This window comes from Culex pipiens, chromosome 3 (genome assembly GCF_016801865.2).
Source record: "Culex pipiens pallens isolate TS chromosome 3, TS_CPP_V2, whole genome shotgun sequence".
NCBI lineage: Eukaryota > Metazoa > Arthropoda > Insecta > Diptera > Culicidae > Culex > Culex pipiens.
The window spans coordinates 79797042-79820757 of NC_068939.1; the positions used below are offsets into that span (position 1 = coordinate 79797042).

Sequence of the window (23716 nt, forward strand, 5' to 3'; positions counted from 1 at the left end):
ATATATTTTCCTTTTTAGGTACAGTAAACCGGGGTGACTTTGATAGGATTTCAATTCGTTTTTAGAATATTTTCCAACAGGTAAGGTTTTTCTCAAGATTATTAATTTTAAAACATGTACTGGGGTAGGCCACACAAAGTCCATGCACTATTTTGGAAAAAAAGTTTTTTCAATAGTGTTAAGAAAAATAGTTACGTTAAAAATTCTTAGTTTTAATTCCGGGGTGACTTTGATAGTCATAGTTTTTCTTGTAAAAATCATATTTAAGATGTTCTAACTTTATTTGTACTTTAAATGTACCATCACTAAAGTAGCTGATATAGTTTGTTAGTTCAAAATTTTATGAAAACTTCTTCTTGAGGTACTTTGAACACTTCTCTACCACGGTCAGTATGTTTCTGAACCATTCCTTACGTTTTTTAATTGTACTCTTCATTATGCGGAAAAATCGCAAACCTATCAAAGTCACCCCGGCTATCAAAGTCACCCCGTTTTACGGTACAACAACGTATTATCTAACCTTTTCCACATCAAAAAGTTACTTGTTGTTTAACTGAAGGATTTCATTTCAATATTTTATTCTGAAAATTTATTTATTATTTTTTCAGATGTAAGATATGCTATGCTGTTTTAAGATTATAAACAAAATAAATAATTAATACCGCCCTTATTCTCTTATACAATTTTTTAAGATACACCACTAAATATTTTTGAATAATTCTAAGTGCACGTGCTTTTGAAGACACCAAAATTCGTGTTCCCCTTGAAGAGAGTAGGAAGGAAATAAATGTCTTACGCCTCACAATTTCAATCAACAAGCCAAAATAAGAATAAAAAAAATGACTGCTGTTAATTCAATTGATGTGTGGACAGTAAAAATGACCCCGTGCTCCACAAGCGAAAACCGGTTTTTTGGGTTATTTTAAGCATCTGTGCCAATTTTGAGTGAAATTGGTTGAGATTAACCCATTGATACCCGAGCCTAAATTCGGTGAAAAAAATGTTTTTCATGCAAAAATTACTTTTTTTAAATCGCTAATAACTTTTCAGGTTCAAGTTTTAAAGCTTTGATATGTTCTTCAAAATTGTAGAGCATTGAATTTTTAATTAGAATCTCACTTTTGAGAATATTTGGATGGAAGTAGCGTACCGTGCGGACCAAACTGTAAGAAAGTTGGGTTTTTCCATACATTTTTTCCGATTTTTCCCTTACAAACTTTACCCTGGAGTATCAATGGGTAAATGTTGACCGATTTTGCTCAAATTTGGCCCAGAGTCCTAAAATAGCTCAAGGAACAACAATCAGCTTGTGGAGCGAGGTTTTGAAAAAAAGTCCCATATTCTAGGCACCCTAGTGGACAGTTATCAAACAGGTTTTGAGCTTGAAGATTTTAAGAAAAGAAATAATATTTTTTAAAGATATGGTTGTCAAGCAACTCACACCGCATTGATTTATATATTTTAAGCACAATCTGTGTTTGACGCTTTCTTTAGGTTTAAACTGCTTGGATACAACTTTACTTGTCTGTCTGTATATTTTCTGACCTTTACTTTTTTTAACATGAACATGTTTTGTGATATTTATGGCCTTGTGATAAATCTTTAAAGTAAAAACCCAAACCAATTCACAAAATTTATTCAATTAAAAAGATGCTCAAAGTTTTTATTTCGCCAATAATTTCGCCTTTTGTTTCGTTCCAAAAACAGCAAACAATTACGTCTGCACCTGCTGCTGGTTCAGCTGGTACTGCACTACCTTCTGGGTGGGATCGTCATACGCCGCCACACTGGGCACGTCCGGGCTGGCTAGCTGTTCCGTGTCCACCGTTGTGGGGATGGTTCCTTCGAGGGAGCGGCTTCCACGCTTGTATCGGAAGGGATTTTCCTGGTACGAGCGGTAGTATCCGTGCTCCGGTGGTGGTGGAGTGGTTCCGGTTGGGTTGATGGTTGGTCGAGTCGGACGAGTTGGGCGAGTTGGCTTGGGACGGTGCGGATTGTAGTGCAGGTTGTAGTTGACCTGACTGTGTGCAATCAGCAGCTGCTCATCGACCTTGTCGTTCATTTTCACGATCAAGTCGTGGATTTCGATGAATTTGGACGCGATGTTCTTCACGTAGATTTCCAGCCTTTCGCGGGCAGCTTTAATTTGCAGCTGCTGTTCCCGGTAGTACTCTTCGTTTTCTGGCCCTCCCAAGCCATCATCGCCACCGACCCAATCGTCATCGTCCTCGTCCTCGTCATCATCGTCGTCGCCACCGTTTGGGGGGCCGTTGTCAACTCCACCGGACTGGATCTGGGCGCGGATCTTCAGCAGCGCCTTCCGGATGTCCTTCTGGGATTGCAGCATGCTTTTCACGATTCGGCGCTTGTCCTCCGGGCTGAGCTGGCCGGCCACTTGGGCATCGCAGAAGGAGCTGATCAGCATCAGGGCCCCCAACAGGAGCAGAAAGCCTTTTACGTTTAACATTGTCACTAAAAAGGGCACAAATTAGTTTGTTATTTTAATTATTAGTACACCTTCAATATCTTGAAAATATATTTTTCTTTCCTATGTATTTTTAATGTTAAAGATCAGATTGGAAAATTTTAGAGTGATTTTATCAGCTGGTATTTTAAAATGTTATCAAAATTGCAGATTTGACATCATTTTAATACCTATAAATTTTTACTTGCAATTTTGAAATTAAATGAAAATGAATAAAACTTATTTGATTACTTTTATGTAACATTCGGCAGAAAAATGTTTTTTTTAATAAACTTCTAAAGTTGTGCTTTAACATAAATAATTGCATAACCTTTGAAATTCGAAAATATTGTTCGATCATATAAAGAGACCACTGCTAAGAAACTGCATCCTAAACCATCACTTACCTCCTTTCAACTCAAGCTTTTACCCTTTCCTTCCAGAACAGAGAACCAGTAATGACGCGCTGCTGGTTGGGATGGTTCTGTTTTATACATTACATTTCAAAATCGGTGGGACCCGGCGCAGCTTTTGGGAAAGGAAGTCAGCAGTGCCTTTCACCGAAAGCGTGGTTGGGTTGGGCTGAATTTTTTTTTTGCGAAATGGTTTTCGTTTGTCCATCTCTTCGAAAGAGGAAATCTTTCGAAAAGATGTAGAGAAGAAAACTAAACTAAATAGTCTTCCAAGCATTGTATATTCGATAATGACTGAATTTGTATAGTAATAAAATTTCGGTTGATATCGGTGAATTAGAAACAAACAAACCTCGCGGCACCATTGTGCGTACAGTTTTTCTACACAAAAATATGCAATATCTCGGTCAAGAAGGTTGGCTACAAATTTGTGATAAAATTTCATAAAAAATGCACATTTTTTTTACAATCAAGGTTTTTTAAACGCAGCTGGATTACATTCCCTTTGGCTGTGTGAGACTGTTTTATTATAACATTCCAACGATTTATTTATCAAGATCTTATTAAAAATACAACAAAGTTATTTAAAAATAATTAAATATTTCTCAAATCAACAATAGTTAAAGTATTTTTTTTTTCGAATTGTCCTGTCCTCCGTAAGTTTCCTATGATAATAAAAAAAATGCTGAAAATTAATTTAGAGTTATCTTTAGCATCTTTGATTCGGCTGAAAATTTGTGAGTACTTTTATAATGATTTAAGAGGCCATTTTGCATAATTTGTTCGTCGTATATTTGCAATCTTTAAAAGAAAAATTTTAAGTCAATTCTAACATTTGAAAAAATGTCACATGAGTGTTTGGAACCATTTCAAATGTAAACGCTGATTAAAATTTTTTAAAATATTTTTATCAGAAAATCCGTTCTCATGAAACAATCTTTCGAAACTTAGTTGAATAAATGCTGCCAGAATTGCATGAAGATTTGAGCTGAAAAATCACTCACTTATTTACAATAATACATGAATTCAGAAAAGAATGCAATAATTTATTGTTTTAAAATAAAAACGGGTGATTTTTTTTTAAAGATGTGATTTTGATATACTGAAGCCAGTTAGTTCAAAATGGTTTTCTTCGTAATGTCGCTTACGTCACATAGTCAAATCAATGACAATTATGATTCTGCTTGTGCTGTTACAAAACTATGCAAAAGGTTTGGAAACATATCCAGAGTTTTTTTTTTTGAATAGGTCCTATAAACATATGAAAGACAATAGTTTATAGGACCTTTAAAAAAACTCTAGATATAAAATTCTGGCGGTAGCTAAAACAGCCATGTAAGTGAAAAAATTGAGTTTTCACAGAGATTTTGAAAATTTGCCCTTTTTTATTTTACTAAAATTACTGTATCTTGGCACTGAAGTGACAAAAACAAGTTGTTCATAAATCAAAAACAAAAGCATTGTAGAGAAAGAAGTTGCCTACACTGCCCACCATTGAAAAAACGGCTAATATCCAATTTTGGCAAAAACGAGATATTAGCACTAGGTGGTAGAGGATGTTCCAACGCATCTTCTGGAACTTGAATTTTACTGAAATAGTGTTTAGACTTGGCTGCCGATGCGAAAAACCAAACGGCTAATATGCCACTCTTATGGGAAATTGCCTTGACGGAGATTTTGTGACAAACACTAAAACGCGTTTTTCTCGGAATACTTGATTTGGCATAATAGTCGAATTTTCAATTATGGGCAGTACAAGATGATGATATAGGTTTTTTTGGGCAAATTTTTCTGAGCTGGTTTTGTTGAGAGAAATTCGTAAAAATTTCAAGCAAAATATTTAATTTACGAACGAAAAATTATGATTTCCTGGATCAATATGAATACAGAACATTATTGGTTGGACCCCTTACTATGATTAATCTTTGGAACACGGGGCGATTTGAACGCATTTTTCGAATGTTTTAGAACAAAACAAGCTCCTCCCGGCAAACTTCGTCCTGCCCTTTTTAATTTTCCTGACGTTTAATGCTTGTTTGCTAATTCAGCCTCCTGTGATCAAAATTTGATTTTACGTAACTTTTCCCATATAATCTGCAGACTTTCCGGAATCGGTTCCAGAGTTGCCAAAGTTGTCACTTTTTGGCGTAAGAACCTTCCTTGGGCTTATACGAACCCAACGCAACAAAGAGCACCTCGATCCGACGCTCCGTATTGAACTGATTCGCGTTCGAACGAAAACGTCGATTTTTTTTATATATATATAAGATACAAGCTAACCCCGACAAATTTCGTCTTGTCATTTTTTCGCTTCTTGACGTTTTTAGCTTGTTTGCTTATTCAGCCTCCTGTGATCAAAATTTGATTTTACGCAACTTTTAACATACAAACTGCAGATCTTCCGGAATCGGTTCCAGAGTGGCCAAAGTTGTAACTCTTTAGCGTAAGAACCTTCCTTGGGCTTATACGAACCCAACGCAACAAAGAGCACCTCGATCCGACGTTCCGTGTTGAATTGATTCGCGTTCGAACAAAACCGTTGAAATTTTTTATATATATAGATGATATTTTTTATGAAAACAGACCATGTTTCAGAAAATCGCAAATCGCGATTTTTGAGAATTTGTTAAAGTATGAAAAAATCTGTTGAAATCCGGGAAAGCCCGAAGGTTTCCGCCACATTGCCTTTTTTGGGACACACTAATGTATATGGAAAAAAGAATCTGAATAAAAAAAAAGAGAATATGAATCCTTCCAAACATCTTCCAAATTAACATAATTTTTTACTTTGTTTGGTTTAAGTTTAAAAAAATGAACGTTTTGCATTTTTTGGAAAATATTTTTTGTTTGCATACGTAACTCATAACTTCTTCACAACATCTCCATCATCATCATCAAATATTTACTATAAAAAGTTATGCAAACGCTTCAAAGAAATTTCAATGAATTTTTAGAGTGTTTGATTAAATGCTATAAAAGATGTTGAATCTCTTTTTTTTATTTTGAAAGAATAGTACAATTACCATCAGAGAGGAATTGAAGTCTTTAAGGAAAATTAACATGACACTTTTGAATCGTAATTCTTGAATAGGAATTTGATTATTTTATGTATTGTTTTCAATCCAATTAAGTTTATTTGTCTAATTTTAAAATGCTTGCATCGATTATTCGTTTGTATTTTTTAACAACATGGACGCAAAATTATTTCACTCGGTTCTGGATTTCCCGGTGGCGATGGACCACTACCTCCTGACTTCTGAATTTCCTCCTCAACTTTTCGATTGATTTGTTCAATCAACGCCGCGATTTCAACAAAGCTTTCAGCGATTTCATTCACGCGTTTGGCCATTTTCCTCCTAACATGCTGAATTTCCCACTGCTCCTCCTGGTGGTATTCTGCGCTTTCCTCTTCGGAGTCGTCTCCACCACCGTCTGTGGGGGGTCGTCCATCGTTGACGATATGCTGACGAATCCTCAGCAGGGCCTTTCGGATGTCCTTTTGAGATTTAAGCAAATGCTTGATGATTTGATGCTTTTTCTCGGGATCCAGGTGATTTTCTTCACCATTTGAAAAGTTGACCAGCAGTACCACACCGAAGAAGACGAGCAGCAGTTTGGAAGTGATCATTGTTGAAAATCTGTTAAAATGAAAGAAATTTGAGAACAATCTGGGAAAGGATTCTTAACTGATAATGATTTCATAGCAATATTCACTGGAAATCCAATGATTTGAACCAAAATCAATCATAAATATCAGCTTTAGAACTTACCTATGCGTGCCTCTCTTCCTCGAGCTAAAAACCCAAACTCTTATTTGCCTGTGAAAATTCTTGGATTTTATACCTTTCATCTGCACACATTGATAGCAAGTAATTACTTGGCTTTCACCAGAAAAAAAATCCAAATGAATCAAGAATAAAACAGGTGAGGGAATCTTTGCTGAGTTTAGAAAAATGATATAAAAAAAAATTAGTTGTAGCCTGTTTGATGGTCAGAATCAGCGTTGGAAAATTATCAAAACTTTCCTGTAAAAAAAAAACATCAAAAATTATTATTTTTTTACCTTACTTGATCCAAAATTTAAAGCAATAATAGTATGAAAGCTTTGTGTCAATATTGAAAAGAAGAAAAAAAACAATAAAGGTTAGAATGTCAGGATTGCTTGCTAAAGTTCTAAACTACCGTCAGTAGAGGTGACATCGGGTCTGGGAGTTGAGATTGAGCCATTTTAGTTTATGTAAAAAAATTTGACCCAATTTCAACCCCTTGGACCCGATGCCACCCCCACAGACGGTATTAAAAAAATAACCGAAAAGTGTTAAAAATATATCGGGTCGTAAACAATCATAAGGGTATTGTCATCAATCATAAAAGAGACCAAAAAGATGAAAAGTTTGTAGGTGTATAATTTGTGACTTTCAATTTTTTTGTAAATTTATTCTCCCTTTGTGTATCGTTTTAAATCAGTTTTTTTAATCTTAATGTTTAAAGCATAGTTTTATCATATGATTGAGCAGTTTCAAAATGATTCTCCTCACTGAACCACTTCTTCTGCAGCACCAAGTGCTTCCCAGGCTCTACTTGCACGGTAGTTGTTCCGGAAGGGCCTTTTCCTGCGGCGACCATTGTTTTGTTCCGGCATTGGAGGCTCCGTTGGTGGCACTTCCGTAGTAGACATGGGTGGATCCGGACCTCCGGTGGGCATTTCAGTACTTTCTTCGGAAGATGGCTTAGGTTTTGGACGACGACCTGGTCGGTAGTGCAGGTTGAAGCTCACGTCGCGTTTACCCATGTTCACGATTTCTTCATCAACTTTGCGTTCGATTTTCGCAATCAACTCGTGAATTTCTTCAAAATTCTCCGCGATTTCCCTGACGTGTTCGTTTATTCTTTCACGAGCCTCGCGAATTTCCCTCTGCCTTTCGCGGTAGCTTTCCTCACTTTCCTCGCTGGATTCGTCGTATTTTTCGTCTTCATTGTCCTGTTCGCCTTCGGGAACCTGCCCGTCGTTGATAATCTGCTGACGGATCCTCAACAAGGCTCTGTGAATGTCCTTTTGAGACTTGAGCATCCTTTTGATGATCTTGTACCGTTCCTTCGGGTCAAGTTGCCCATCTTCACCTGTGGCGTAGCTAACGAGCAAAAGTGCCCCAAACAGCAGGAGCAATGCTTTTGTACCAATCATTGTTTAATTCTGAAAATTAATCAAAATTAATAAAATTAAAATCAATGTTCTCAAAACTTACCCGGTGACGTCTTCGCTCGACTGCAACGAGAACAACACTAACGAATTGGCAAGAAGTTCTTGATGTATTTAAAATCAACTTTCACCGGTTCTGCTCCGGAAATGGCACGCCCAGTTTGCCAATGGTTTGGGAGTAGAACCTGGGATGAAAAGAGAAGGTAGTCTGAAAACCGGGAAAAAGTTGTCACCACCAAGTATGGGTTTGGAAATGGTTCCAACATACCACGTGGAAATTTTTCACGATCACGGAAATGAGATCATAAACTTTAAGCTAATATTTTTTTCATAAATTGTATTGATTTAAATTTTTCAGATTAAATTGGACTACCGGAAACTATGGAGAATTGGAACAAAAGTCTGATTGGGAACTGCAATTTTCTATTTCTGAATAAACATTTGAGAAGGGTGCACAAGCATGTTGACAGCTGGAACTATTTTGCAAATCTTCAGACAACATGTAACTTTTTAACAAAACCCGTAGTGTTGAAAGATAACTGGGGAGGTCAGCTATTGTAACACTTCGAATATCATGAAAAAGTTATAGTTCACTTGAAAACAAGCAAAATAGATCAGATTGTCAAAATGCTTCCTTTTCTTGGTTTGTTCCAGATTTGTAAATCAATCTTTTGACATTGAATTTTGAGTCAAGGTTACGATCCATATAAAAGATTAAATTTCTAACAGAAAAAATGCTATAGAAGAAAGGATACAAACAGCATCAAAAACGCTACGTCATTTGCAAATAAGCTTGATGAAAAAGAATTTAAATTTCTTTGATTAAACTGTCGTTTTGAACGATCTACATTTTTTATACGCACAGTAAAAAAATCATGGTAATATTACATCAGGGAAGGGGTACATCATTTATGTAAGAAAAAATGTGTAATTTAACCTCTGAAAACGTGTAATTTTACAACTTTTCTGGGGTAGTGTCACTTTTTCAATCTGAATTGGGGTAAAATTACATCATTAAAGAGGTAATATTCATCCATGCAAAATTACACACATTTTTTACTGTGTGGTTTGGTATATAGAATGGTTAAATGGGTGCTCGCCTACTTGAGACAGCATTTCGTCGTGATCGTGCTTTCTTGTCGCATGTCAATTTTAGTCCATATTGAGTTCAAGTCGTCATTGTTTTGAGCTTTCAATTCTTCACCTTTAAACCTTTACAGGTATCTAAGACTCGATTGCAATCTGCTGTTTAAATTTTTGATTATAATTGGGACTCCGGCAACCAAATTCAACCAAGTTTCAGGACAATGCATGGAACGGTCTGCCAAACAAAACGTGTTTGTCATTGGTTACATTGCGTGCTCTAGTCAAGGTTGAACATTTCTAGAGTTTTTGTTTAAAAAGGTCCTACAAGCTCTTGTCTTTCATATGTTTTTATGACCTTTAAAAAAGCCCCAAAAAACCCCAGATTTCGACCACAAAGGTATTTTTTTCAAAACGTTAAAAAAAGACATGCGTTAACCTGGCCATGGTCTTCGTTTTCTACATACACGAATGGTATTCCGGGTCTATAGGACCCAGAAATGTTTTCGGCTGCCAAAATTCGAGATTGTAACCGATTTTGGATGTCTTGGCCGCAAATGAAAGGCTAGGATATCTACTTTCTGAATCCGACCGGCAGAACCGGTTTTGGACACCGTGGCCACCGGGAACCTGCTATAACCGAAAAAAGTCCTTTTTGAGGCCCCTACTTTGAGGACCTGTATCTCCGAAACGATTGCACATAGCAGGTTGCTTCCGGTTGCATTCGACAGATAATAACCTGAATTTTAAGCCCCAGAAAAAATAATTGGTCCTTAGTGGCCACCGGTTCCGGTAACCCGGAACTTCCGGAAAACTTGATTTTTGCAGTTTTTGACATAAAACCGTCACACGGACCAGTCTTTTGAAACGGATTATTTTGCAAACCATTGCAGAAGGATACTACATACTACCCCTGACTGTTTGGTATCGGTTCTGGCCAACTGTGGCCAATCCGGAACCGGTTCCAGGGTACCACTAAAACGGTTCCAATAATTGTCACGCTAGAAACCCGTCACGTTGCAAATCAAACTTCATGAAATTGCATGTTATGACCATCTGAGGTCATGCCGATGTCCTCTGACCCATCCTGGTCACTCCGGAACCGGTTACCGGTGGCCACTGGGGGACACTATCGGAATATGCAATGAATCCTATCATCCGACGTATCAAACTGCATGAAATTGAAAGTTATGACCATCTGAGGTCATGCCGATGTCCCCTGACCCAACCTGGTCACTCCGGAACCGGTTACCGGTGGCCACTGGGGGACACTATCGGAATATGCAACGAACCCTATCATCCGACGTATCAAACTGCATGAAATTGAAAGTTATGACCATCTGAGGTCATGCCGATGTCCCCTGACCCAACCTGGTCACTCCGGAACCGGTTACCGGTGGCCACTGGGGGACACTATCGGAATATGCAACGAACCCTATCATCCGACGTATCAAACTTCATGAAATTGAAAGTTATGACCATCTGAGGTGATGCCGATGTCTTCTGACCTAACCTGGTCCGGAATCGGTTTTCGATGGAACCGGTTACCGGTGGCCACTTGGGGACACTATCGGGATATGCAATGAACCCTATCATCCAACGTGTCAAACTTCATGAAATTGAAAGTTATGACCATCTGAGGTCATGCCGATGTCCTCTGACCCAACCTGGTCACTCCGGAACCGGTACCGGTGGCCACTGGGGGACACTATCGGAATATGCAATGAAACCTATCATCCGACGTATCAAATTTCATGAAATTGAAAGTTATGACCATCTGAGCTCATGCCGATGTCCCCTGACCCAACCTGGTCACTCCGGAACCGGTTACCGGTGGCCACTGGGGGACACTATCGGAATATGCAATGAATCCTATCATCCGACGTATCAAAGTTCATGAAATTGAAAGTTATGACCATCTGAGGTCATGCCGATGTCCTCTGACCCAACCTGGTCACTCCGGAACCGGTACCGGTGGCCACTGGGGGACACTATCGGAATATGCAATGAATCATATCATCCGACGTATCAAACTTCATGAAATTGAAAGTTATGACCATCTGAGGTCATACCGATGTCCTCTGACCCAACCTGGTCACTCCGGAACCGGTTACCGGTGGCCACAGGGGGACACTATCGGAATATGCAATGAAACCTATCATACGACGTATCAAACTTCATGAAATTGAAAGTTATGACCATCTGAGGCCATGCCGATGTCCTCTGACCCATCCTGATCACTCCGGAACCGGTTACCGGTGGCCACTGGGGGACACTATCGGAATATGCAACGAACCCTATCATCCGACGTATCAAACTTCATGAAATTGAAAGTTATGACCATCTGAGGTGATGCCGATGTCTTCTGACCTAACCTGGTCCGGAATCGGTTTTCGATGGAACCGGTTACCGGTGGCCACTTGGGGACACTATCGGAATATGCAATGAACCCTATCATCCAACGCACAGTGGGAAAAAAGGACCCAAAAAATTACCGCAACACGATTTCGCGCAAACCATCGATTGCTATACACCAAAAGCTTCGTTTTTGCACCAGGAACAATAATCCGATGAAAAATCGCACTGCACGAACCGGTGGCCGGAGTACAGGCCACCGGAAGATCCGGATTTTTGGAAAAAGTGTCAGATTTATCCAATTGTGAACTGATAAGCTTTCTTCTGCCATGAATAGTCATGCAGAACAATCCTAGAATAATATTAACCCTTTAAGTACCACGTGGAAATTTAATATTCAAAAAATCATATCTTGGCTCAAACACAACCAATTTTCGATGTTTTGGGCTTGTTCGCTCAGGATTTTAATAAGGAACACGATGCAATCGGAAAAATCCGGATTCCGGTTCCCTGGCCGGAGATATTTCGGATTTCCCAGGGCCAGATTGGGGCTACGCTAGCCTGGTCATTTTTCTGATTACAAAAACCATCCAAAAAAGATGAAAACTAGTGAAATACTATGGAATTTTATCATCTGCAATCAAACGAAGGCCATTTTATTGAACTAGAACCATGTTGGACACGGGGAACCCGGTCAGTAACCTGGGACCGGTTCCAGGTTCCCGGCCATAATCCGAATATATGGCCAATACACTTTTCTTGTCCAAAGTGGGCATGCGACATTTCTATGTTCATGAAATTGTATCACAAGTTCAAAAAGACTAACCAATTGCCAATCGAACCGACTGTGGCCACCCGGAACCGGTTCCAGGGTCCCGGCCATAATCCGAATATATGGCCAATACACTTTTCTTGTCCGAAGTGGGCATGCGACATGCTATGTTCATGAAATTGTGTAACAAGTTCAAAAAGACTAACCCATTGCCAATCGGACCGACTGTGGCCACCCGGAACCGGTTCCAGGGTTCCGGCCATAATCCGAATATATGGCCAATACACTTTTCTTGTCCAAAGTGGGCATGCGACATGTCTATGTTCATGAAATTGTATCACAAGTTCAAAAAAACTAACCCATTGCCAATCGGACCGACTGTGACCACCCGGAACCGGTTCTAGGGTCACGGCCATAATCCGAATATATGGCCAATACACTTTTCTTGTCCAAAGTGGGCATGCGACATGCTATGTTCATGAAATTGTGTAACAAGTTCAAAAAAACTAACCCATTGCCAATCGGACCGACTGTGGCCACCCGGAACCGGTTCCAGGGTTCCGGCCATAATCCGAATATATGGCCAATACACTTTTCTTGTCCAAAGTGGGCATGCGACATTTCTATGTTCATGAAATTGTATCACAAGTTCAAAAAGACTAACCCATTGCCAATCGGACCGACTGTGGCCACCCGGAACCGGTTCCAGGGTTCCGGCCATAATTCGAATATATGGCCAATACACTTTTCTTGTCCAAAGTGGGCATGCGACATTTCTATGTTCATGAAATTGTATCACAAGTTCAAAAAAACTAACCCATTGCCAATCGGACCGACTGTGGCCACCCGGAACCGGTTCCAGGGTCCCGGCCATAATCCGAATATATGGCCAATACACTTTTCTTGTCCAAAGTGGGCATGCGACATTTCTATGTTCATGAAATTGTATCACAAGTTCAAAAAAACTAACCCATTGCCAATCGGACCGACTGTGGCCACCCGGAACCGGTTCCAGGGTTCCGGCCATAATTCGAATATATGGCCAATACACTTTTTTTGTCCAAAGTGGGCATGCGACATGTCTATTTTCATGAAATTGTATCACAAGTTCAAAAAGACTAACCCATTGCCAATCGAACCGACTGTAGCCACCCGGAACCGGTTCCATGGTTCCCGGCCATAATCCGAATATATGGCCAATACACTTTTCTTGTCCAAAGTGGGCATGCGACATTTCTATGTTCATGAAATTGTATCACAAGTTCAAAAAAACTAACCCATTGCCAATCGGACCGACTGTGACCACCCGGAACCGGTTCTAGGGTCACGGCCATAATCCGAATATATGGCCAATACACTTTTCTTGTCCAAAGTGGGCATGCGACATGTCTATGTTCATGAAATTGTATCACAAGTTCAAAAAAACTAACCCATTGCCAATCGGACCGACTGTGACCACCCGGAACCGGTTCTAGGGTCACGGCCATAATCCGAATATATGGCCAATACACTTTTCTTGTCCAAAGTGGGCATGCGACATGCTATGTTCATAAAATTGTGTAACAAGTTCAAAAAAACTAACCCATTGCCAATCGGACCGACTGTGGCCACCCGGAACCGGTTCCAGGGTTCCGGCCATAATCCGAATATATGGCCAATACACTTTTCTTGTCCAAAGTGGGCATGCGACATTTTTATGTTCATGAAATTGTATCACAAGTTCAAAAAGACTAACCCATTGCCAATCGGACCGACTGTGGCCACCCGGAACCGGTTCCAGGGTTCCGGCCATAATTCGAATATATGGCCAATACACTTTTCTTGTCCAAAGTGGGCATGCGACATTTCTATGTTCATGAAATTGTATCACAAGTTCAAAAAAACTAACCCATTGCCAATCGGACCGACTGTGGCCACCCGGAACCGGTTCCAGGGTCCCGGCCATAATCCGAATATATGGCCAATACACTTTTTTTGTCCAAAGTGGGCATGCGACATGTCTATTTTCATGAAATTGTATCACAAGTTCAAAAAGACTAACCCATTGCCAATCGAACCGACTGTAGCCACCCGGAACCGGTTCCATGGTTCCCGGCCATAATCCGAATATATGGCCAATACACTTTTCTTGTCCAAAGTGGGCATGCGACATTTCTATGTTCATGAAATTGTATCACAAGTTCAAAAAAACTAACCCATTGCCAATCGGACCGACTGTGACCACCCGGAACCGGTTCTAGGGTCACGGCCATAATCCGAATATATGGCCAATACACTTTTCTTGTCCAAAGTGGGCATGCGACATCTATGTTCATGAAATTGTGTAACAAGTTCAAAAAGACTAACCTATTGCCAATCGGACCGACTGTGGCCACCCGGAATCGTTTTTTCTGAAAATGTTCATGACATTGCATCACAAGATAAAATATGCGACATGTCAATGTTCATGAAATTTTGAAACAAGTTCAAATTAGCTATAACTTTCAGCAATAAATAAAATTATAAAATTTTAAAATAATAAATTATAAAATTATAAAGTTATAAAATTATAAAATTATAAAATTATAAAATTATAAAATTATAAAATTATAAAATTATAAAATTATAAAATTATAAAATTATAAAATTATAAAATTATAAAATTATGAAATTATAAAATTATAAAATTATAAAATTATAAAATTATAAAATTATAAAATTATAAAATTATAAAATTATAAAATTATAAAATTATAAAATTATAAAATTATAAAATTATAAAATTATAAAATTATAAAATTATAAAATTATAAAATTATAAAATTATAAAATTATAAAATAATAAAATTATAAAATTATAAAATTATAAAATTATAAAATTATAAAATTATAAAATTATAAAATTATAAAATTATAAAATTATAAAATTATAAAATTATAAAACTATAAAACCCTGGAACCGGTTCCGGGTGGCCACAGTCGGTCCGATTGGCAATGGGTTAGTCTTTTTGAACTTGTGATACAATTTCATGAACATAGACATGTCGCATGCCCACTTTGGACAAGAAGAGTGTATTGGCCATATATTCGGATTATGGCCGGGACCCTGGAACCGGTTCCGGGTGGCCACAGTCGGTCCGATTGGCAATGGGTTAGTCTTTTTGAACTTGTTACACAATTTCATGAACATAGACATGTCACATGCAGACTTTGGACAAGAAAAGTGTATTGGCCATATATTCGGATTTTGGCCGGAACCCTGGAACCGGTTCCGGGTGGCCACAGTCGGTTCGATTGGCAATGGGTTAGTCTTTTTGAACTTGTGATACAATTTCATGAACATAGACATGTCGCATGCCCACTTTGGACAAGAAAAGTGTATTGGCCATATATTCGGATTATGGCCGGGAACCTGGAACCGGTTCCGGGTGGCCACAGTCGGTCCTATTGGCAATGGGTTAGTCTTTTTGAACTTGTGATACAATTTCATGAACATAGACATGTCGCATGCCCACTTTAGACAAGAAAAGTGTATTGGCCATATATTCGGATTTTGGCCGGAACCATGGAACCGGTTCCGGGTGGCCACAGTCGGTCCGATTGGCAATGGGTTAGTCTTTTTGAACTTGTTACACAATTTCATGAACATAGCATGTCGCATGCCCACTTTGGACAAGAAAAGTGTATTGGCCATATATTCGGATTATGGCCGGGAACCTGGAACCGGTTCCGGGTGGCCACAGTCGGTCCGATTGGCAATGGGTTAGTCTTTTTGAACTTGTGATACAATTTCATGAACATAGACATGTCGCATGCCCACTTTGGACAAGAAAAGTGTATTGGCCATATATTCGGATTATGGCTGGGACCCTGGAACCGGTTCCGGGTGGCCACAGTCGGTTCGATTGGCAATGGGTTAGTCTTTTTGAACTTGTGATACAATTTCATGAACATAGAAATGTCGCATGCCCACTTTGGACAAGAAAAGTGTATTGGCCATATATTCGGATTATGGCCGGGAACCTGGAACCGGTTCCGGGTGGCCACAGTCGGTCCGATTGGTGTTGCATTAGTTTTTCCGAACTTGTTACACAATTTCATGAACATAGACATGTCGCATGCCCACTTTGGACAAGAAAAGTGTATTGGCCATATATTCGGATTATGACCGGGACCCTGGAACCGGTCCCAGGTTACTGACCGGGTTTCCCGTGTCCAACATTGTTCTAGTTCAATAAAATGGCCTTCGTTTGATTGCAGATGATAAAATTCCATAGTATTTCACTCGTTTTCATCTTTTTTGGATGGTTTTTGTAATCAGAAAAATGACCAGGCTTGCGTAGCCCCAATCTGGCCCTGGGAAATCCGAAATATCTCCGGCCAGGGAACCGGAATCCGGATTTTTCCGATTGCATCGTGTTCCTTATTAAAATCCTGAGCGAACAAGCCCAAAACATCGAAAATTGGTTGTGTTTGAGCCAAGATATGATTTTTTGAATATTAAATTTCCACGTGGTACTTAAAGGGTTAAATACCATATGACCCATCGGAACCGGTTCCACCGATCTCCGGTGGCCACATCCGGAACCGCATTAGGAAACAGCGTAAACTAGTCATGCGACGTATCAAACTTCTTGATTTTGGATGGGGACATGAGTTATACACCCCTCTTTCAAAAACATGAAGTTTGATATGTCGCAAGAGTGGTTTAAGGAATTTGCCAAATATGATCTTCGGATGTGGCCACCGGAGAACCTGGGAACCGGTCACCGGAGGCAAAAATACATTTTAAGGATACTCTCCATCCGAATTCAAGAAGTTTGATACGTCGCATGGCTAGTTTACGCTGTTTCCTAATGCGGTTCCGGTTGTGGCCACCGGAGATCGGTGGAACCGGTTCCGATGGGTCATATGGTATTTAATACTATTCTAGGATTGTTCTGCATGACTATTCATGGCAGAAGAAAGCTTATCAGTTCACAATTGGATAAATCTAACACTTTTTCCAAAAATCCGGATCTTCCGGTGGCCTGTACTCCGGCCACCGGTCCGTGCAGTGCGATTTTTCATCGGATTATTGTTCCTGGTGCAAAAACGAAGCTTTTGGTGTATAGCAATCGATGGTTTGCGCGAAATCGTGTTGCGGTAATTTTTTGGGTCCTTTTTTCCCACTGTGCAACGTGTCAAACTTCATGAAATTGAAAGTTATGATCATCTGGGATCAAGACAATGTCCTCTGACCCAACCTGGTCACTCCGGAACCGGTTACCCGTGGCCACTTGGTGACACTCTCTGATTATGTAATAAACCCTTTCATCCGACGTATCAAACATCATGAAATTGAACATTCTTACCATCTGAGGTCATGCTAACGTCCTTTGAACTTATCTGGTCACTTCGGAATCGGTTTCCGATGACCACTTGGGGACACTTGTGGAATATACTAGAAACCCTATCATCCGATATATCAAACTTCATAAAATTGAAAACTATTGCTATCCCAGGCTATGCCAACATCTGTATTCTTCTATATCGCAATAAAATGCTTGAGGACAGTTTACATGTAGGTTCTGATACACAGCAAAAAATAGGTGAATTTTGGAATGTTGAAAATTCGGATAACCACTTGTTTGAGTAATTTTACCGAAAAAATGTGTAAAAATGTGAACCTAATGAAAATTCACCAGAAACTGATGTAAAATCTCCAATTCCTCATGTAATATTACACATATTTTTGACACAAAATCTTTCACCATTTTCTGATTACTATAGTTTGTAATCTGGCTATCAATATCAATTTTTTTTTTCACAATGGGCAATTGTGTTAAGCTCACTGCGACCACCTAAGAAGGCTATCTTTTGTAATGTACCCTGGATTCTGTCCATACTACAAATTACTCGTATCCATGGGATCGGTAGACGAGGGGTTATTTTGCAGATATGGTTTATCCATTTATCCGGCAGAGTAAATGTGCCGAGCTTTCTAGCTCAGTTAAACAAAAACGACAGAAGTTGTTAGGCCCCATGCCGATTTTGTGCAGGTGATATCTATCAGGACAATGTCCTGTTAGAAGCCCTGCGAGTATTCGTAGTTCCCTATGGTTTAAGCCAAGAAGTTTCTTGGTAATTGAAGGACTTGGAGTGATAAAAGTTCACGCTTGTCTCAATCCACGCATCTCGCCCCAGATTTAAGCGATTTGCGATTGTCCTCAATTCGTCACTTGTGTGCTATCTTGTGATACGTCTGCTGTAAAAAGATAGGAGATAGATAGCACACAAGCGACGAAATAGTTATTTCTTGCTTCACGGCACTTTTTGAGATTCCAAGGAACGGCTCGGGATCCACGAATATGTTTGATAAGCCTTGTCTGGCAAGTTCATCAGCCATTTCAATGCCTTCAATGCCGCAGTGCCCTGGTACCCAAAACAACATCACTCTGTTATGCCGAGTAGCAAGTTCCAAACATGTTTGGATTTGCATTTAGAGGATTTTCGCCAATAGTGCAATTTAGCTATCCGAGAAAAAACCGATTTTTGCGTGTCTATAATATCTAAAATATCAAAATCAAAGGTTAGATGAAAGAGTTTCTGCACCCAAATCTCGGCAACACTCGGTTTGAGAGAAAGACGGCCGCATGAAGTTTGATATGTCGGACGATAGAGTTTCTATTCCGCATATTCCACAAGTGTACACCAGTGGCCACCGGTAACCGATTCCAAAAGCCAGATAGAGTTAGGGGATGTTAGCGTAATTACCTTAGATGTAATATTGTTTAATTTCATGTTGTTCGATATGCCGTCATTGCATATTACGATAATGTTCCCCAAAAACCCACTGGTAACCGGTCCCGGAGTGGCCCTCAGTGGCCATAGGTAACCGGTTCCAAATTGATCAGGTAAGGTTAGTTGAAGACGGCATAACCATGGATAGTAATAATTTTCAATTCTATGAAGTTTGATATTTCTGATGATAGGGTTCCTAACATATTCCACAAATGTCCCCAAGTGGCCATCGGAAACCGACTCCGAAGTGACCAGATAAGTTCAAAGAACGTTAGCATGACCTCAGATGGTCATAACTTTCAATTTCATGAAGTTTGATACGTTGGATGATAGGGTTTATTACATACTCAGAGAGTGTCACCAAGTGGCCACCGGTAACCGATTCTGGAGTGACCAGATAAGTTCAAAGGACGTTAGCATGACCTCAGATGGTAAGAATGTTCAATTTCATGAAGTTTGATACGTCGGATGATAGGGTTCATTGCATATTCCGATAGTGTCCCCCAGTGGCCACCGGTGACCGGTTCCGGAGTGATCAGGTTAGGTTATAAGACATCGGCATGACCTCAGATGGTCATAACTTGCAATTTCATGAAGTTTGATACGTCGGATGATAGGGTTCATTGCATATTCCGATAGTGTCCCTCAGTGGCCACCAGTAACCGGTTCCGGAGTGACCAGGATGGGTCAGAGGACATCGGCATGACCTCAGATGGTCATAACTTTCAATTTTATGAAGTTTGATACGTCGGATGATAGGATTCATTGCATATTCCGATAGTGTCCCCCAGTGGCCACCGGTAACCGGTTCCGGAGTGACCAGGATGGGTCAGAGGACATCGGCATGACCTCAGATGGTCATAACTTTCAATTTTATGAAGTTTGATACGTCGGATGATAGGATTCATTGCATATTCCGATAGTGTCCCCCAGTGGCCACCGGTAACCGGTTCCGGAGTGACCAGGATGGGTCAGAGGACATCGGCATGATCTCAGATGATCATAACTTTCAATTTCATGAAGTTTGATACGTCGGATGATAGGATTCATTGCATATTCCGATAGTGTCCCCCAGTGGCCACCGGTAACCGGTTCCGGAGTGACCAGGTTGGGTCAGGAGACATCGGCATGACCTCAGATAGTCATAACTTTCAATTTCATGAAGTTTGATACGTCGTATGATAGGTTTCATTGCATATTCCGATAGTGTCCCCCAGTGGCCACCGGTAACCGGTTCCGGAGTGACCAGGTTGGGTCAGGGGACATCGGCATGACCTCAGATGGTCATAACTTTCAATTTCATGAAGTTTGATACGTCGGATGATAGGGTTCATTGCATATTCCGATAGTGTCCCCCAGTGGCCACCGGTAACCGGTTCCGGAGTGACCAGGATGGGTCAGAGGACATCGGCATGACCTCAGATGGTCATAACATGCAATTTCATGAAGTTTGATATGCAACATGACGGGTTTCTAGCGTGACAATTATTGGAACCGTTTTAGTGGTACCCTGGAACCGGTTCCGGATTGGACACAGTTGGCCAGAACCGATACCAAACAGTCAGGGGTAGTATGTAGTATCCTTCTGCAATGGTTTGCAAAATAATCCGTTTCAAAAGACTGGTCCGTGTGACGGTTTTATGTCAAAAACTGCAAAAATCAAGTTTTCCGGAAGTTCCGGGTTACCGGAACCGGTGGCCACTAAGGACCAATTATTTTTTCTGGGGCTTAAAATTCAGGTTATTATCTGTCGAATGCAACCGGAAGCAACCTGCTATGTGCAATCGTTTCGGAGATACAGGTCCTCAAAGTAGGGGCCTCAAAAAGGACTTTTTTCGGTTATAGCAGGTTCCCGGTGGCCACGGTGTCCAAAACCGGTTCTGCCGGTCGGATTCAGAAAGTAGATATCCTAGCCTTTCATTTGCGGCCAAGACATCCAAAATCGGTTACAATCTCGAATTTTGGCAGCCGAAAACATTTCTGGGTCCTATAGACCCGGAATACCATTGGTGTCAGTTTTTTTTTGGTGGGCACTTCCGGTGGCCTCCGGAAGTTCATTTTTGGCCAGAATGTGTGTCTTAGTAAGATACACAAAGTCACAAAATTTCAGATCTCTAGGTGTTTTTGGTCAAAAGTTACAATTACTTTTATAGTGCTACTGGGTCCTATAGACCCGAAGACCATGCCCGGGTTAAGATAACGCACCAACGTAAAACAAATACCGTCATCTGGGGAGAATCAGGATGCATGGACAGCTGTTTGAACAATGTTGCAGCCTAATATTTGGATATTTTTTTATGGTTTCGGGTAGACCAGATACAGAGCAACAAAATGTGTAAATTCGTTTCCAAATTTGAAGCTTTTAAATGCTGAAAACGTGCTGTCCCTATTCAGACTGTAGTCCGGATTCGCCCCTGATGACGATAAGTAATCAATTTTTGCAATTTGTTAATGTAAAAAACTTTCTTTTTGACAAAATTCAATTAGAACATTAAAGTTGGAATTGTTGAACAGATTTTCATCAATTGATGTAGATTTTTTAAAGAATTAATTAACGTCGAACTGTCAAAAGTTAATCACGGTTAATGCTTTTCTACCAATAAAATGTGTATGATATCGACGTTGTCGTGCTATCTTGCCTCACGTCACTTTTTGATGTTCCGAGAAAACGCATTTTAATGTTTGACCTTAAATGAACAAAAATCATAGCACGCTATGTATACAATAACAAACACGTTTTGTTTGACTGACCATTTTGTTAAAGTTTACTTGAATTTGGTGGCCGGAGTCCCGAGTTATAATTTAGAAAAATACGGATGTCGGGCTTGTACGTGTGGCAAACGTGTTCTGACCTGAAAACCCTTTGGCAAGTTGTCGCACATACAACAATTTTCAGAGTGTGTCAAGATAGCACGACAAGATTGAAACTTCTTTCATATAAAAAGTGACAACAATGCACGGAGTTTCTCCGGTTTTTAATGAATATCCCAGGATTGAAGTCGAATTTTAGGAATCTGTGAAGGTCAAAAGTTGAGGCATTGTGAGCTGCACAAAATGGCGTTCTTGACTCAATTTGTCCCAAAATGCACTTGCGACAATAAAGCACGAAAACGACGATATGGTAGATTTTTACAAGTTCGATGCTAACAAATTATTTCAAGAAAATCTACCACCGATCTACCGAAATCAGTTAAACCATGTGGCTATGATCAGTTGGTGGTCATGAACGTGCTAGTTTTAGCTAGTCGAAATTTAATGTAGCCTGAACAATTCAAGTTTTGTTTACTTTTTGCCTTCCTCACCTTACTGAGGAAAGGCTATAAAATCACTCGAAAAACGAACTTCTTAAATAGGCCTCGTAGACCCACCTTCACGTATACATATCGACTCAGAATCAAATTCTGAGCAAATGTCTGTGCGTGTGGAAGGACGTAGAATTTTTTTTCTCACTCACTTTTCTCGGAACTGGCTTAACCGATTTTGTCCGGATCTGTGTCGTTAGATCCGTTTCCAGGTCCCCTGAGTCTTTTTTGAATATCATTAAGTTTAGTTAAGTACTTCAAAAGTTATGCTAAAAAAACGATTTTAGTTAAAGTTCTGAAGATTGTAAAAAGGGTGGTTTTTGTAAGAAAACTGGTCATGCTATATATTTTTAGAAAGGTATTTGAAAGACCTTTAAAATGAGCCTAAAACATTGAAGATCTGATAACCATATCAAAAGTTATTAGCACTTAAGTGTTATTTATGCACTTTTTGGAGGCCGGATCTCAGATATTTCAATGATAACGGTGTCCGGATCTGGCATGTGACCCATCATTAGTTAGATAACTGAAAGGCCTTTCAAATGAGCCTAAAACATCAAAGATCTGATAACCCTATCAAAAGTTATTAGCACTTAAGTGTTATTTATGCACTTTTATGGTCGGATCTCAGATATTACGATGAAAATAGTGTCCGGGTCCAACATGTGATCCATCATTAGTTAGATAACTGAAAGACCTCTCAAATGAGCCTAAAACGTCAGTGATCTGATAACCCTATCAAAAGTTATGAGCACTTTAGTGTTGTGTATACACTTCTTGGAGGCCAGATCTCTGATATTTTGATGAAAATGATGTCCGGATCATTCGTCCGAACAAGCGTTAGTTGGATAATTGAAAGACCTTTCTAGATCGAAGATCTGATAACCCTATCGATAGTAATACGCCAATAAGCGACACAGTAAAACAGTTTTTTTTTTCCAATTTACATTATTCAACTTTATTTCAATGAAGATTTTTTTCTCAACATCTTATTATTCATTCATTCCTACAATTACAAATGTCCTCTTCCGGTTTCTCCTATCATTCTCGTACAAAAAGTGCACCAACTGGGCCATTTTCAACATAGCCGTCGTCGGTTCCTCGCAGGCCACCTCCTGCAGCGCTTTTAGGTAATCCAGCCATACGGATGTCGTTCCGGCGATGGATGTAGTTCCGGATGGCGACAGGCTGAAGTTTAAGCAGCATCTTCTGCTGATCGATGCCATTTTCCGGCTGCCGTTGCCGGTTTGGGTACAAGACGCCGCTGACGTTTCACTGCAGCTTCTGGGCTCAGCAATGTCAAACATTCGCTCCTGTGGCTTGGCGGACTCATCCGCCCTTCACGGCACTTTTTTGTATATCCTG

At 39.9% G+C, this 23716-nt stretch overlaps 3 protein-coding genes across 3 annotated transcripts; all 3 read right to left on the reverse strand.

Annotated features, from left to right (window-relative positions):
* Positions 1–1620: 1620 nt before the first annotated feature.
* Positions 1621–2977, reverse strand: LOC120426930 (uncharacterized). Its single transcript, XM_039591740.2, has 2 exons — positions 2872–2977; positions 1621–2472 (listed from the first exon to the last, which is right to left on the reverse strand). The coding sequence occupies exon 2, from the start codon at positions 2465–2467 to the stop codon at positions 1715–1717; it is 753 nt and encodes a 250-aa protein (XP_039447674.1). The 5' UTR covers positions 2468–2472; positions 2872–2977; the 3' UTR covers positions 1621–1714.
* A 2977-nt stretch (positions 2978–5954) lies between these two features.
* On the reverse strand, positions 5955–6719 carry LOC120426927 (uncharacterized). The gene is made up of 2 exons (XM_039591735.2): positions 6648–6719; positions 5955–6515 (listed from the first exon to the last, which is right to left on the reverse strand). The coding sequence occupies exon 2, from the start codon at positions 6503–6505 to the stop codon at positions 6059–6061; it is 447 nt and encodes a 148-aa protein (XP_039447669.1). The 5' UTR covers positions 6506–6515; positions 6648–6719; the 3' UTR covers positions 5955–6058.
* A 590-nt stretch (positions 6720–7309) lies between these two features.
* On the reverse strand, positions 7310–8256 carry LOC120426926 (uncharacterized). Its single transcript, XM_039591734.2, has 2 exons — positions 8124–8256; positions 7310–8071 (listed from the first exon to the last, which is right to left on the reverse strand). Exon 2 carries the CDS (start codon positions 8060–8062, stop codon positions 7412–7414), a length of 651 nt encoding a protein of 216 aa, XP_039447668.1. The 5' UTR covers positions 8063–8071; positions 8124–8256; the 3' UTR covers positions 7310–7411.
* Positions 8257–23716: the final 15460 nt, after the last annotated feature.

Excerpts from the sequence above, each read along its gene's own strand:
- LOC120426930 (XM_039591740.2), bottom strand. The coding sequence starts at position 2,467 with ATGTTAAACGTAAAAGGCTTTCTGCTCCTGTTGGGGGCCCTGATGCTG.
- LOC120426927 (XM_039591735.2), bottom strand. The coding sequence starts at position 6,505 with ATGATCACTTCCAAACTGCTGCTCGTCTTCTTCGGTGTGGTACTGCTG.
- LOC120426926 (XM_039591734.2), bottom strand. The coding sequence starts at position 8,062 with ATGATTGGTACAAAAGCATTGCTCCTGCTGTTTGGGGCACTTTTGCTC.